Below are 14,917 nucleotides of genomic sequence, written 5' to 3'. Positions count from 1 at the left end.
CATATGTGCTTGGGAAATACTTTTAAAATTCTCAGTTTGATTATTTGCATTTGGTTATTTTGTTCATGAGTAAGGCATACATCAGGATAGCAAAATTCACGATAAGATGTTGGAAAATGGACTAATTACTTAACTTTCTCTATCCAAGACCCATCAAGCATTGATAACTACAGGGCTTATTGAGATTCTTTCATGAATTCCGATGCATCCACTCTAGGTGGATAATCGAGAAATTCTATCGAGTGTTTTATCCCCAAGATGCCTTTTTTTCCTTTTCTTTTGGAGGCAATTTTGACCTTTTTGTTCAAAGAATCCTATGATTCTTCTATATGAACAAGCCAAATTAGAATACATTTCCAGTACGCATGGACTTTAACTTCGTATGATTATTAATTATCCTTTGTATGCTAAGTATGCATTTGGCTTTTGTTTAATCACATCATGACATTGCTAACATATATTCATTGTCTTTATTCATGTGTTGTTGACAGGACCCAACTCCTCCGGTTAAGCCCAATAATATCTTTTTGGATCACCAACCCTGTTCCCCAAAGCCCCTACCCCACCTGATACTTCATCCACTGGCCACATTGGCTCTGCTGACCTGAACCCTAGGTATCATCCAAAGGAGGGCTCAATATCACAAAAATGCAATATCTGTTTGTTTCCAATATGCAATATTTGAAAATGCAATACCTCCCAGTGCCAAGCAGGGTTAGTTTGGAGAATCCCCTTGCTGCACTTCTAGTACATGGCTAATACAACTAGAAGGGGTGGAAAGGGGATTCCCTATACTTAAGCTTACTCATGGTCTCCATATCTACTTCACTCTACTATCTTTCTACAAAGTTTATCTTCTTGTCTTAGACACCAACATTAACACATCTCACAAGTTTTTGGCTCATCTCACATGGCCCCTAGGGCAAAAGGGCGAGGGCTTCTACGAGGGGTAATCCTCGGGGTAGCCTTCGCCCATTTGTTGTCCATGTTAAAACAATAGCATTTTGTATCTGGAGTTCTGGATTTTTGCTCTGCTGTTACGCCGTTGCTACATACTGTGGGATTTTGGAGCAACTGAGCTCACCTCCATACACTTCATCTACACCATAGGTATGAGTTATCGTGAAAAGTGGAATCCAATCATCTCTAGGCTTCCACCCCTTACTTTACTGTGTTCTAATGTTGTGCTGTCTCTAGGTCTCCCAAATTATCCATGCTATTTGCTTTATGTTTATTATGTTTCTGTCATTTTTTTTATCAGGAATTAACAATGATGGAGCTTATCAACTTCAGTGATGAAGACTTACACAAGTTTACTAAAGGTTTCTCAGAGAAGAGGTTGCTTGGAAAACCAGGAGCCTTTGGGCAGGTTTACAAGGGCAGGAATAAAGGGAATAACTATGCAAATTGCCCTCGAAAAGTTGCTATCAAAATTTCTAAAAGGAAGGATGAGTATGTCCGGATTATGTGGAAGGTAATAATTGCCATGAAATTAATTGGTGCAGTAATGCATTTGCTGCATTATTATTCAAGCGTGTTTGGGTAGATTGTGCATATTTGAAAGATATATATATATATATATTGCCTGAATTCCATTATTATATAAGATGTGTCTAGGTAGCTTGTGGTTGTCTGTACACAGTAAAAGAAATTACCATTATTTGATTTAAAAATGATTAAGTTTCTGACCTGTCAATAAATTGTTGCACCCTGTTTTGTTGCAGCAAGAGATCAATGCCCTAAGTTCAATTTCACATGCAAATGTCATAAATCTTGTGGGTTTTGCTGACACAGAGGAGTACTATGCTCTAGTTTATGAAAGGGCTAAACAGGACCTCGAAGGATTCAGAGGTAAATAAATTTTACTGCTCTTTTTTTATTTTAGGGTTTCCAATCTAATCTTATTTTGATTGGTATTGATTTTGCTACTAACAGCATCCAATAAAGGTGAGTTGGATGCTATCTTGCTTGGAGTGGCATCTGGACTGGAAGCTATTCATTCTGCAGGCTTTGTCCATTGGGACATTCAGTTGAGGAATATTCTTTTGATGAAGGTGAAATTCTTGTTGTATTTACGAATAATTTAGAGTAAATTTCAAAAAAATATATATATATACTTTGACCAAACTATCAGAAAATTACAGCCTTAAGTCAATGTACTACGATAATACAGATTTAGTAACAAAAGTATCATAAAACTACAGATTTAGCACCAATTTAATCACAAAGACTACAATGTTTATAGCTCAAACATATCAGTCGTGCTAGGGATTTATACTCTAAAACCTATAGTTTCTTGATAACTTCAATATTAAATATGTAGTTTTGTTATACCTGGTCTTAAATATGTAGTTCTATGATAATTTTTTTGTGCTGAAGCTGCAGTTTGTGATACAACACCTTAAATATGTAGTTTGCAACAGTTTGGTTAAAGTATATTTACTTTTGTGAAATTCAGTCAATACTTTATTATTACGGGAAAAATGTGTTGCTGTTAGAGAACCATGTAATTGTCTACTTTGACTAATAAATGATAACAATTTCAGGATAATACAGTTAAAATTGCTGATTTTGGATTGGCCACAAGGAAGGGAGAGAAGATGAGTTTCTTCAAGGATAGAAGATTTGGCATCTTTAATGCAAATGATAAAGGTATGCTTTTTTTGTCTGAACTCTAATAAGACCAAGCAACATATATATTTTTTAGATGGTCTAAGTCATTATATGGTGCACTTCTGTGTGTGTGCGAGTGAAGGTTAACAGCCCTGAAGGGCCTTATATTAACTATGATCTTAACTTTGGATAGCCATAAAAGAAAATGCACCCATACTTCCCCCTAAACTATAATACTATGTCCTATATCTAAACCTAGTATGGCATTGGCATCATACATCAAGTTCAGAAGATAGTAAAGTTCATAATTGAAGAATTTCACAAGATAGAAGGGAGATGGATGTAAAAGGTTATTCAGTAGCATAATAGAGTTAGAGAAGTAGAAGGATCTAGCATCTTTACTAGATTTATCAGCTAGCTTTTTCAACTCACTTTTTATGGGAGGATATTCTTTTTCAAGATAATATGTCATGCATTTGCCTCAGACATCCAAAATAGTCCTTAGTTTCTATCTGAAAGTTTAAGATTGTTATTTTTGTTTTTAAGTGTAGATATATTCGTCAATGTTCATGCATTAGTTATATGAGTAACCAAGCAAAATAATAATAATAAAATAAGAATTTGTGTCTTCCTCTTCATGTAGAGCAGATTCATTGTTATCTCATAGAGCTAACAGAAGCGTGCAACTGTAAGTTGCTGGGTGCTGGTCCTATATTTCATTAAGACATGAAATGTCATCTTTCAATTCTCCAAACCATTTGTATTTGTATACTTAGATTTGTATTGCATCTATACTATTTTGTTATGTTCCAAAATATGTTCTTATTAAAACTAATGATCTGTGTACTTGAACAGAGAGTGCCCAGGAAAAAATTGGTGTCTTCTGTTTTGGAAATCTCATCAGAGAACTGGTTTTACTAGAAAGGAAAGAGTGGAGCCCCACGAAATGTCCCAGGATACTTTTGGCAGATACATGTATTGTTAACAATCCAGATGATCGTCCCTCAATGGCTACTTTGGTTTCAAAATTGAAGGTATTATGTGATTTGCTAGTTATTTCGTTTGAGAATAATGTGTCATAACAGTAATTTTTCGTGTACAGAAAATTCAAGAGGAAGAATCAGCAAAAGTTTGAGTGGTCACTTTTTTAAAGAGGAAGATATGTTCACACATAACAAAAGGCTAACAAAAGGCGGTTATGAAGGAATTGATCTTGTTTTGCGAGTCCCTGGAAGGTAGATTTACTTCTATCTCAAATATTTCAAAGTTCAAGTCAGCATTGGGTACATTTATTACTGTATGGTCTTTGAACATGCATAAATGAAAGAACACAAATTGAGATAATATCTAGTATAGTTATCACACTCTTCAGGAAAGATTTCTAAGTATATTAGCATGTTTAAAGTTCAAAATACAATGAGGAAGTTGTATTACTTGCAAAGTTCAATATTTTTGGTAACTTGGTCCGTTATTTGAATTTTTAACTTTTAGATCAGCCTTTAGCTTTAAACCCTTTAACTTGGTCCGTAATTAAGTGCAAATTCTTGAAGCATTCATAGATGTAGAGCATATTATAAGTTGTGCATTTGAAGAGGTGTCAAAAGTTGACTATATTTGTGCATGATAAAAAAATGACAAGTTTGTGTATATATATTTGGCAATATCAGTAATATACATTGCTTGTCTTCTTGTATTGCACATGTGATGGTGGTTTTGCACTTTTTTTGCGTCTATGCCCCTGCTATATAGTAGTGTGCTTCTTAAACTTGTGCTAATCCTGATGGGTGTAGTTGCATATCATAAGGGCAGAAAATCCCCTTTTTTATTTTGGAAACTTTGGTCTGCGTGGTTCTTTGTTCTCACAAAGATTGCCTTCTGTTTTTGACACATTTTTCCTTATTTTCATTTTTCAGGTTCCGTGTTCAGCTATGGTCAATTGGTTACTCAAGCTCGAAAAGTGTGCGTGTATATATAACAACATAGAACTAGAAAACGTGGACACCATTGAAGAGTATGATGTTGTCCTATACGCTCAACATACTACTAGAGTATAATGTGTCTAACAGAATTGAACATGCTCTCAAATCACTGAAGTTCGATCCACTTTCGGTATCAGCTGTTGATCCGAATTTGTATTCAATACGATTTAGACAATTTGTATTGGAGAAGCTTTTCCCTGAGCGAGACCGAACAGTAAATAGCGGCGATCCCACATGTGTAGATCTTGTAAAGAATTAGCATGTCCATTCGAATTGTTTGTACGCTCAACATGTTTGTTGTGAAGATCCAACGAATTTCTCGGTACAACTGCGTCTTTTTTTCACTCTAAAGTTGCAAAACGGTTCTAAATTTATGTGCTTCAAATTGCATATTATCCATGATGCATGTATAATGTAAAGACATTTCACAGCCTTCTCCATGGTATACAGCAACAGATTGTTATCAAGACGTCACATCCCGCAACAATCTGATTGATACCAGCGGGGAAAAACTTGAGTGTCACTGTACATAAGGAGAAAATTCAAGAATTACCATTGACAAACGTCTAGGGTTCCGTTAGCAACCCTCCGTTAAGTGCTATAGGATGAATAGTGTATTTAACGGCACGGAATGGACGGAACCCTAACGGCGATGGTATTTCTAGAAAAAAATCGTTTGTACAATGGCATTTTATAGAATTTATACTCGTCGATGGCATTTTTTTTTTTGGAATTGAGCACTTGTTAATGTCATTTCTTGGATTTTCTCCATACATGAGCGTCGGAAAAGGAAGGCGACTGAAGCGGATGTCGAATGTGTGAAACTTTCCCTTGTTCCTAGTCCATTTCACTACTAGAAAAATCGATTTTTCATGACGGTATCCTATTATTTTCGCTGGCGGTTATATGAGAAATCCGCTTGTGAAATTCTAACAAGGGGTGGAGGGTCGCTGGCGATTTCTTAAGAAATCCGCTTGAAAAAAAAACCTATTTTTACTTAGTGTGGATTTTCACTAGCGGTTGTTCAAAATACGCTTGCAAAAATAACCATATTTTTACTAGCGGGCCTCTTAACTAACCGTCAGAGAAAATCTCATTTTCGCTAGCGGTTACTAAAAACACCGCCCTTAAAAAAAAAACCGCGCGCGTCCACCCATTACAAAAAATCGCCGCCTACCAGCCACTCCTTATCCACTCCTTCTCTCCCCAACCTTATCTCCTCGTCTCCTCTCTATCGCCGCACGCGCTTCCTCCTCTCCGCTCCCACATCAGTCACCGCCGGTTTCGCTCCTCCTCCGGTTCGCTCCCACGCCCGCCACCGCCACCACCCGCCCTTCCTCCTCCGCTCTGCTCACACCTGCCGCCGCTACCGCGCGCATCTCCTTCCTCCAGATCCAGCCACCAGCATCCTCTCCTCCCTCCCCATACACAGGCGATGGCGGCTCGCGCAGGTGGTGGCAGCGGCTCCGGCAGTGGTGGTGGTGGCTCGCGCAGGTGGTGACCGTGATGGGAGGTGGGCGCGCGACTACGACGGGAGGCGGTCGTCGGGGGGTTCGGCGATGGCGACGGGATGAGTCGTCGGGGGACGCGGCGGCAACGGGACGGCAACGGTGACAGGGGCGCGGCGAGCTCCTCCTCCCCCTCCACCTCCCCCTCCCACGGTCCCGCTGGCGGCTGGGCTTCCCAGATCCGGTGCTGTGGGGCTTGGTGCGGCGGGAGGACCTCGGTGGCAGTGATGCTCGGCGATGGGGCTCCGGTGCTGCTCGGTCGGCGACGGCGACGACGACCTCCTTCCTCTCTCCTGTTGATGCTGTTTTTCTTTTTTTTTTTTCATGTTCAAAATGCTTGTATGCCGTGTTCACTTGCATGTTGATTGAATCTAATGAACTTTGGATGAGGATTTGAATCGATGCTCAAAAATTTGGATGTGGATTTGAATCTGTACATGCCGTGGAAAATCTGATTTATTTTCTCTTTTTCGCGAAAAGAGATTTTGGTGATTAATTTCTTTATGGAAAATCATTTTCACTGGCGGCCCGCCAGTGAAGACTATTTTTTTTGCTGGCGGAGCACATAAGTCAGCCGCCAGCGAAGACTATTCTCGCTGGCGGCCCACATACGAAAGCCGCCAGCGAAAACGATTTTTGCTAGTGGTTGTCTTTAACCAGCCACCAGCGAAAAGTTATCTTCTCTAGTGGTTTAGCGCTGTCAGCGGAGATGCTATATTTTCACTGGCCTTTGCTTTATGGCGGTGCCAAATACCGCCAGCGAAAACCCAAAATAGCCGTCATGAAAGATGGTTTTCGTAGTAGTGTTTGTCTCAAAATATAATAACTTGTACGCGATTAGTCACAATCTCCCTTTTTTTAGATAATAATACCAGCCTTTGCTCAACGAGCTACAGCCAATTATTATAAAATTCACAGCCAATTATTACAAAATTCACGCAAGAACAATCTCACCACACACTGATATAACATAAAGCAAACACAAACTATAGATACCACCACAAGATAAAGAACCCCACATTTACTAAATTCTATTTGTGAATCTCTAACCAAAGTTGATAAAAAGGTGCATAATCATGAACTCAAGTTTACGGCATGCATTATTTATTAGACACTATCTCGTACTACGAATTTGAACATGTCTTCTCCAATCTTCTGCGCGGCCATGTCCTCAGCATGTTCCTAATCGTCATTACGCACACTCAGCAACTCATCGAGTCTTTGGACCTATACTGCCCCTCAACGTTAGACATGTACTGTTCTTAGACTTGCTTTTGAAACCGACTCAGCTCAGCCGTGCGTACAGATTCCATTCTTGAAATGCCTGCAATATTCAGGATGGATGATGGTTTCAGAAAACTGGTTACAAAAAAAAAAAAAATTGGTTGCCCCAAAAATTGCATTAAGAAAAGGAAGTCCAGGAAGAGAAGTCGTGAGCATATGATGCAAATGGCAATACGTTAAGGATGAGTATAGTTTGCGTCGAACAGGAATGATCGATATGCTACCCCACACACCCACCTACACAAAAGAAAGCATTGACTACAATTGAGTAACATAATTTTCTTGTTGATGGTTCACCCTCTAACCGTCTCACTCACATCTAGGGCCCTACTCACATAAAAGGTCGTTATATTTTGGAACAGGAGGAGTAAAACTAGTTGAATGTTGTGGTGGAATGTTTCACTGCATTTTATTTTTATATTGCACCAATTTATTTTTAGAGATGTAGCACAATTTTCTTTTCAAAAATGTTCCACACCATTTTTTTTTTGTGATGTTCCGCAACTTATTAGTTGTAAATGTGGCAGGATTATACTATTTTAAGTAATATTTCACTATTATTTTTCACATGTGTTGCATTGAACCATTTTGACAATCTAGTGAAACATTTGATCATCCAAGTATCCAACTGTCTGACATTTTGGTCTAGATCAGACGTCTAATGCCTAATCGCATCCAAATTTCTTAGATTTTCTCAAAAGGGTGAAGTGCACTAGTGGTCTAATGGATTCCTAAACTCTTAAAATATATTTTCGAATCCTCAAACTTATCATATAGGTCTAAACAGGCTTTGACCCGCGGCATGCCATAGTAGCGCTTGCGTATCCAATGGGACCCACATGTCAGTCACATAGAAAAAAAAATAAAATTTAAAAAACATATTTTCTCCTCAATACCTTAGAATTATTTTTTTAGGTTTACCTTTTTCCCTCTTTACCTAAGAGGAGAAAATATGACTTTACTTATACTTATATTTATATATATATATATATAAATATATATATATATATATATATATATATATATATATATATATATATATATATATATATATATATATATATATATATATATATGATAGACATATAGGTCCCACTAACACGTAGACAATAGACATCAGTATGGTGTGTCACATCCGTGCATAAAACAGGTCAGAGCTCGTTTGGGCCTACATGACACCCAAAACAAGTTTGATACCCAAAATATATTTTGAGAGTTCAGATTCGAATGACACATCCGCACAAGTTGACCACCCATATACTTCCCTCTTATCAAAATTATACGGCAGTAGAAGCCCGGACCCAAGAAAAGAAAAAAGAAAAAGACAGAAACAAAACCATGTCGATGACATTTACTTTACACGGGTTAATAATATACATTGCTACATTGCTTAGTCACTAATTTGCGACCTAAAGCTATATGTTAATGTCAAGGCTACCTGTCAAGTGCCACCCTACTGCTGCGGGACCTTCATGACATGATATGCATATATCGACCAGACAAGAATCAAGCCTGAGATAGCAGTTAAGGTCAACATCTCCATCCACGTTTTACCCCTGTTGAGCAGCCTCCTGCACCTCTCCATCCACTCGGTCCAACCAGTGAACAGCCTCCTGCAGGTTATCCCAAATATGTTGAACTTTGCAAGGTTACACAGGTCACCTGCCAAAGAACGTGACAACTAGATTAGACTAAATTGAACTCTTGACAGATATGCAACTCCCAAATTTCACTACTACGATTGTAAAAGGTGAGCATGCTTGAGTGCTTGACAATAAGGCTTCACTACTGTGCATTCAGATGAAGCAGTGAAAGACAATATATCAAGTTTTTAGGTTCATGCAGTGATGCACCAACTTCAAAAGATGTAAATAAAAAAAATCAAATAAAATATCCTCCGATACATACAGATCAACATGAGGCTCAAAAGCAAGACAAAGTTGTAGAGCCAGATAAATCCTGCCCAGCCCCAGCCAATGCCCTTTGGTAGAGGAGAGTTCACGTCACCATAAACAGCAATGACGGTTGCCACCTGAAAATAAGTTTGTTCAGTAACCCATGCATGTATTGAGCTTAAAAATTAAGCTTGGCATGATACTTTACTACAGCTGCAAGCAATAATCAAATACTTTGTACACAAAGAGAAATGGTTATATGGTTATTTGTTCATGTCAAGTGGTTTGATCAGTGACCAGACTATGTTATGTCCACATCACAAATCTGTTTCAGAAACATAATTTGCCTCTGATTATAGTATCAGTGTTACTGAGCCAATTTAGGACTGAGGACACAGGAACAAGAATATTGCAAGTTCATTGTACTCGAGAATTGGCAGGTGGTTGTCTAAATCAATTGCAATAAAAGCCACATATCACATTGGGGTGGAAATTGAGCAGGGGAATAACTCACCAGTTGAGATAGAACAGAAGAAATTGTAACAATAGGCCCAGAGCAGTGGCCATCGCGTGAATGTGCGAAAAGTCCAATAGCATGGTTAACAATGCTCATTTGAAGGAATAAGGCAGATTTAATCTCCTCATCATGGCCAACAAGCAATCTAGCTTTGATTATGTGCTGTCAAATACTGTTAATTAGGTTTGGTACTAGAAAATCACACAAATAATAAGGGTGACAAGTTCTTACAGATATGAAGTCAGTCCTAGTAGTCATTATGAAAAAAACGACTGTACTCAGGGCAATATAGCTTCCAAAAGCAGCACCAGTTGCGATAATCTTGTTTGCTTTCAAACTATCTGGTGACTGGGATGGTTTCACCCTTTCAAATAACATTGCAGTTGATGTGCCTGGGAATTACAATAAAAGGCAGATAGTAAATCATGAAACAAACAACAAAGTATTATATATTGCAAATTTATGGCTACAACAACATTACGAAGTTACAAACTCACAGTAGTTGCAAGCAGCAATCACCAGCATCGGGAAACAGGGTAGCTCGAGTCTCCATAGGAGTAAAATAAGACGGACAGCAAACTTTAACAGATAAACAAATTTATTAGCATCAGAAGTTTATATTAGTCAATTTTGAAAAGTATAAAAGGAAATTATAATTCTATATGTCTACTCACAGCATGGACAGTTGATGAAACAGCATAAACCTGCAATTGAAGCACATATTAGTCACATACAAAAACCTAAAAATCATCTGCGAACAGAGGAATTGCGAATGGACATGTGTGACTTACCATGCATCCTTTCATGATCTGACAAATTTCCCTACTGGCTTGAACAGCAGAAGAAACAGACAGCAAGGCATGCTCAGTCAAAACAATATCAGATTCACTTTTGGTGCTATCAGTGGCATCGGCAACTGCGATTCCAATATCGCTTTCACGGATAGAATCAACATCCGAAAATTCATATCCAACCATTGCACTACGACGACCAAAATAAGTTCTCAGATTTGATATAACATAACGGTTATATTCTGCAATAACAAATTGAAAGAGCAACTCAGTAAGCAAAAAATTCACAAAAAGTGACATATGTAGCAATAATCAACATAACTATCAAGGCAAGAAGCAGACCTACAAAGAGATCAGAAATCCCATTGATATTCAAGAAAAGCTCATTTTTGCTGCTTACCAACTCCCGCATAGAGTCAGCATGTAACACATTTAAGCCCAGTTTTCCAAGTCTTCCACATACGTGCTTTGTAATTGTCATTGGGCTTTCTGAAATAGCAAAACAAACGTGAGAACACTTAGATAAAATGCAGATAAAAAATGACATGAAAATCAAGATAAACATAGGAGACATTGCAAAGATCACCTGTAAGTACTATTACACTCAGACCCATATCAGTAAGATTATCAACAGCTTCTGCACTATCGCTTCTGAGATCATCTATGAAAGGTAGAAGAATAATGATGTCCAACCGAGAGTTAACAATACGTCCAACAGCAATACATTGATATCCATCAAGACCGAGCTTATCAATACGTTTGCGTATATGCTCTCTGACTTCTTCGCTACAACTGCAGTCACGAAGCATCTGTGCCAAGAAAAGAAGATAATTGAGATGAATACATCTATGTTATTCCTTTGCTTCCACAAGCTCAGCCAAAATCCACTCAGCCCAGCAACCTTGCAGTGGGCTTGCGTTTATGCTTTCTCATAGAATGAGCTGGGAGGTGCTATGATTTGGGTCAACATGTCTTATAAGCTAGTGTGAGGAAATGTAAACAAGTAATGCATGTGGTACTAAAGGAGGGGCAGTTTCATTGGATTTGCTGACAGTGGATTGGTTGCTTACCAATGCAGGGTCACCTTTGAGCACAGAACACTTGGAGCCATTTTCATCGATGTAAGTAGTCATGTACATCAATGTCATTGCAACAAACATACGGGAGCGGTGCTCTATAACATTAATGCCAACTCGTGCCTGCATCAATTGGTTTGTTAAGCCTTCTGGAAAAAGAACAAGAAGGAAAAGCACATAGATCCTAATAAGAAGGTACCTGTTCTGGATCATCCATAAGGCCTAGAATGGCTGCATCAATCGGTTCTTTATACAGTTCATTGTGTGCTTTGGAAGCCCGCGCAGCCAACAGGACAGCATGATCTTTATCAATACCTTCTGTAAGCACTTCAATCTTGTCCTTGTCAAAATAGGGCTTGTTGCATGTCAAAGTGCCAGTCATGTTGAAGAGCATAGCATCCATGCTAGCCAAGTCTTCAAGAGCAAAAGTTCCCCGGCTGGCAACCCCCAATTTGGAAAGCCTCTGAGAGTCCAATGCCAATGCCAGGTAGAGCACAGCAGGAATCGACATTGGTATTAGACCAATAAGTGGCATAAAGTGGCCACTGTGCAGCGTGCCTATGCTTTGATGGAAAAAGAATTTAACAAGAGCCTCACTTGTGATGCCAACAAGTACTAAGCAGAAGCAAAAAGTGGCAGCAGCCATGACACCCTTCCTAAGCTGCCCAGGCCGAGAGAATCGTTTTGGATAAAGCTGTTTCAGAGTGCTCATGGGGATGTTATTGCCTGTCACAGTAACAACAGCAGTCCCTTCGCCACAGGAGACAGCCCAGCCATAGTATATAAGGGAGCCCATCACATAGTTAACACTCCTTTCATGACGGATGGTTTTGGTGTCGATCTGTGCCATGTTGAGGACAAAAGCATTGGCTGGCACAATATCACCACACTTGAGATATATGATATCCCCAGGGACAAGATTGGTCGCATCCTCATGTTTCCATATTCCATCCCTCAGAACCTTGGTCCTTCGCGCAAAAGCTTTAGCTTCCAGCGGTGCCTTAGCACGATTGGCAAGGAGCTTGGCAACACAGCATGCACACAGGCTTCCCACAAGTAAGGAGACGATAACGATCAGTTCATAGGTTGTCTGACCAGCTGAGTTAAGGGCAAGGGACACAAGTGCAGCCGCCAATGCCGCCCATGACGAGAAATTGATGAACATGACACATAACATCTCCCTGGAGCAGGGGAAGATAAGATGCTCCCATGACTCCCATCCAATCTCGTATTTAATGTACTCGGTGAAGGAGTGATCCCATCCCCAGAGCAGGACGATGCACTTTAGTGTAGCAAGAAGCTTGCCACCCACCTGAAGCACAATGTTGAAGGCCACCAACATCAAACTGCTAATGTATGTAACCTTTATTAAAAATTTCAAAAAAAAAAATCTTTTCTCACTTTTTTTTCTCTCACAGGACATCATACGACTCCATCGTTTCGCTTATTGACGGAATAAGCGAAACGGCATATTTGCAAACCGAAAATATACTAAGATGAAAAACCTCAAAATCAATTCCAAATTTAAGGTTGAAAATTCAAATTTTAGCTTATAAGCATAAGCATAAGCTAAAAGATGAGGCTTATAGTTCAATACACAAGCTCAAAAGGCATTCGATTCATTGCTTGCTAGAGTTTCGACATGATGGAGGGCATATACTCGCCAATTGAAGTCAAGAGATAGTGAAACATACAGCAGATGCAAAGCCACACACATACTGCAACAGTATAGAATGATTGTGAGGCGTTAGTGAGCGCAATCCCCACGAAAGTCGTCGAAATCAATTAGGGCAAAAGAAAAGAAACAGGGAGGGGGAGGGAAGGAGGAACAAAGCGAACCTGGGGGTGATGGGCGACCACGAGGTTAGGCCCGTACAGCTTGAGGCGGCGCGCCGCCTCCTCCTCCGTCAGCCCAGTCGCCTCGTCGGTGCCGAGACGGGCCACGACGTCCTCCGCCTCCGCCGCCGCCGCAGGCTCGCGTGACATGGGGGGTTTAAGAGGGTTTATTCAAGGCACAGAGAGAGAATCTTCCGGATCTACAGGAGAAGAATTGCTAGGGTTAGCGCGGATTCGAGAAGTGTCGCCGGAGAGGAGGAGGGAGATGGATGCTCACCGTCACCGGCGAGCGAGGATGCGGCGGCGCGGGAGCAGCAACGCCGGCGACGCCGCTGCTCTGCTCTGCTCGAGGAGACGCAGCGGAGGCAAAAGGAAGTCGGATGCCAGTTTTATACGCTGGGTTTTCTTTTCTTTCCTCGATTACGCTGGCGGTTGTTTGGTAGCTTGATGGACGGAGATGGAGAGTTTAAAGGGAATTAATGATGAGTTTAATATGGGAATTTGATTTTTAATTCTAATATCTTATTTAGTAGAGGAGATGAAAATTGATAGGGAGTTTAGTTGAAGATTAGGTCATTAATAAAAACAGATGGCTGAGATTTGGTTAGATAAAGGAGGAATTGCCTTCCAATTACCTGCCCCTATCGGTATTGAAAAGGAGGGAGTTCCTTCCTCAATTCCCCATCCTATCCCCACTAAAATTCCCATGTATCCTAATCATCCCTCTAAACTCATAATCCCTTCTAAACACTACCTCCAACCAAACAGGCGGTGGGAGTTTTTTCATTTTTTTTTTGTTTGGGCTGAGTCTGGACTCTGGACTGGACCACTATTGCCCAACCTCACGTCGGTGCAACCCAGCCCATCTGCATAATCACACCCGTCGGTGCAACCTAACCCATCTGCATAATCACACCCGTGAGAAAGGGAAATTTAAATATTTGCTACTACTATATACTCTCTCCTCTCCAGATTCGATGTAATATAGAATGTTTCATTTAATACTAGATTGCTATATTATATGACGGACGAAGTATTAGGTTCGACAATAGTCCAAATATGCTTCTTAGCTTTGCAATTATTTTGATGGTTTCTTATCTCTTTGTCAATTTTGCCTACGTGGCAACACAAGGTGAAAAATCGGTGTGGGATCCATTGGTCGTTGTCTTTCCTCTGTCAGCCTTCTCCCTCACTGCCACCACCACGGGCCACGGCTAGGCCCTCTCTGCTGCGAGGGTGAGCATAAGGGTAGGCATCCATCGCCGCAGTGTTTGACTGCCCTCCTCGTTGGCGGCTCGCACGACAATAATGGCAGCATGCTCGGTCTTCCAGTGCAACTGAATCACGAGTCATTTGATTCTCTTTTTTTTAATGATAATTGTAGCTTCTCGCAGAATCAAAAGCACCTCCTCATCCAT

General features: G+C 40.1%; 2 protein-coding genes across 2 annotated transcripts; one reads left to right on the top strand and one right to left on the bottom strand.

Annotated features, from left to right (window-relative positions):
- The first annotated feature begins 491 nt into the window (after positions 1 to 491).
- LOC107276684 (putative receptor-like protein kinase At1g72540) lies at positions 492 to 4,943 on the top strand. Its single transcript, XM_015761274.3, has 8 exons — positions 492 to 1,110; positions 1,262 to 1,474; positions 1,725 to 1,851; positions 1,936 to 2,054; positions 2,547 to 2,652; positions 3,469 to 3,647; positions 3,716 to 3,848; positions 4,527 to 4,943. The coding sequence occupies exons 2-7, from the start codon at positions 1,271 to 1,273 to the stop codon at positions 3,746 to 3,748; spliced, it is 768 nt and encodes a 255-aa protein (XP_015616760.1). The 5' UTR covers positions 492 to 1,110; positions 1,262 to 1,270; the 3' UTR covers positions 3,749 to 3,848; positions 4,527 to 4,943.
- A 3,544-nt stretch (positions 4,944 to 8,487) lies between these two features.
- On the bottom strand, positions 8,488 to 13,881 carry LOC4350530 (ATPase 3, plasma membrane-type). Its single transcript, XM_015762535.3, has 13 exons — positions 13,777 to 13,881; positions 13,503 to 13,699; positions 11,863 to 12,975; positions 11,658 to 11,786; positions 11,174 to 11,396; positions 10,930 to 11,076; positions 10,588 to 10,829; positions 10,471 to 10,500; positions 10,294 to 10,375; positions 10,028 to 10,188; positions 9,794 to 9,958; positions 9,293 to 9,416; positions 8,488 to 9,046 (listed from the first exon to the last, which is right to left on the bottom strand). The coding sequence occupies exons 2-13, from the start codon at positions 13,647 to 13,649 to the stop codon at positions 8,838 to 8,840; spliced, it is 2,772 nt and encodes a 923-aa protein (XP_015618021.1). The 5' UTR covers positions 13,650 to 13,699; positions 13,777 to 13,881; the 3' UTR covers positions 8,488 to 8,837.
- Positions 13,882 to 14,917: the final 1,036 nt, after the last annotated feature.

The sequence above is a fragment of the Oryza sativa genome, chromosome 11, assembly GCF_034140825.1.
Source record: "Oryza sativa Japonica Group chromosome 11, ASM3414082v1".
In the NCBI taxonomy this organism is placed as follows: Eukaryota; Viridiplantae; Streptophyta; class Magnoliopsida; order Poales; family Poaceae; genus Oryza; species Oryza sativa.
Note: the sequence above shows the minus strand (reverse complement) of the source record. Positions and strands in the feature narration are given on the sequence as shown.

Coding starts and splice junctions, on each gene's coding strand:
- LOC107276684 (XM_015761274.3), top strand. CDS start 1,271: ATGATGGAGCTTATCAACTTCAGTGATGAAGACTTACACAAGTTTACT. Junction 2,055..2,546: donor GGAATATTCTTTTGATGAAG/GTGAAATTCTTG, acceptor TAACAATTTCAG/GATAATACAGTTAAAATTGC. Junction 2,653..3,468: donor CTTTAATGCAAATGATAAAG/GTATGCTTTTTT, acceptor GTACTTGAACAG/AGAGTGCCCAGGAAAAAATT.
- LOC4350530 (XM_015762535.3), bottom strand. CDS start 13,649: ATGTCACGCGAGCCTGCGGCGGCGGCGGAGGCGGAGGACGTCGTGGCC. Junction 10,376..10,470: donor TTTCATCAACTGTCCATGCT/GTGAGTAGACAT, acceptor TATCTGTTAAAG/TTTGCTGTCCGTCTTATTTT. Junction 9,417..9,793: donor CTTCTGTTCTATCTCAACTG/GTGAGTTATTCC, acceptor ACTTATTTTCAG/GTGGCAACCGTCATTGCTGT.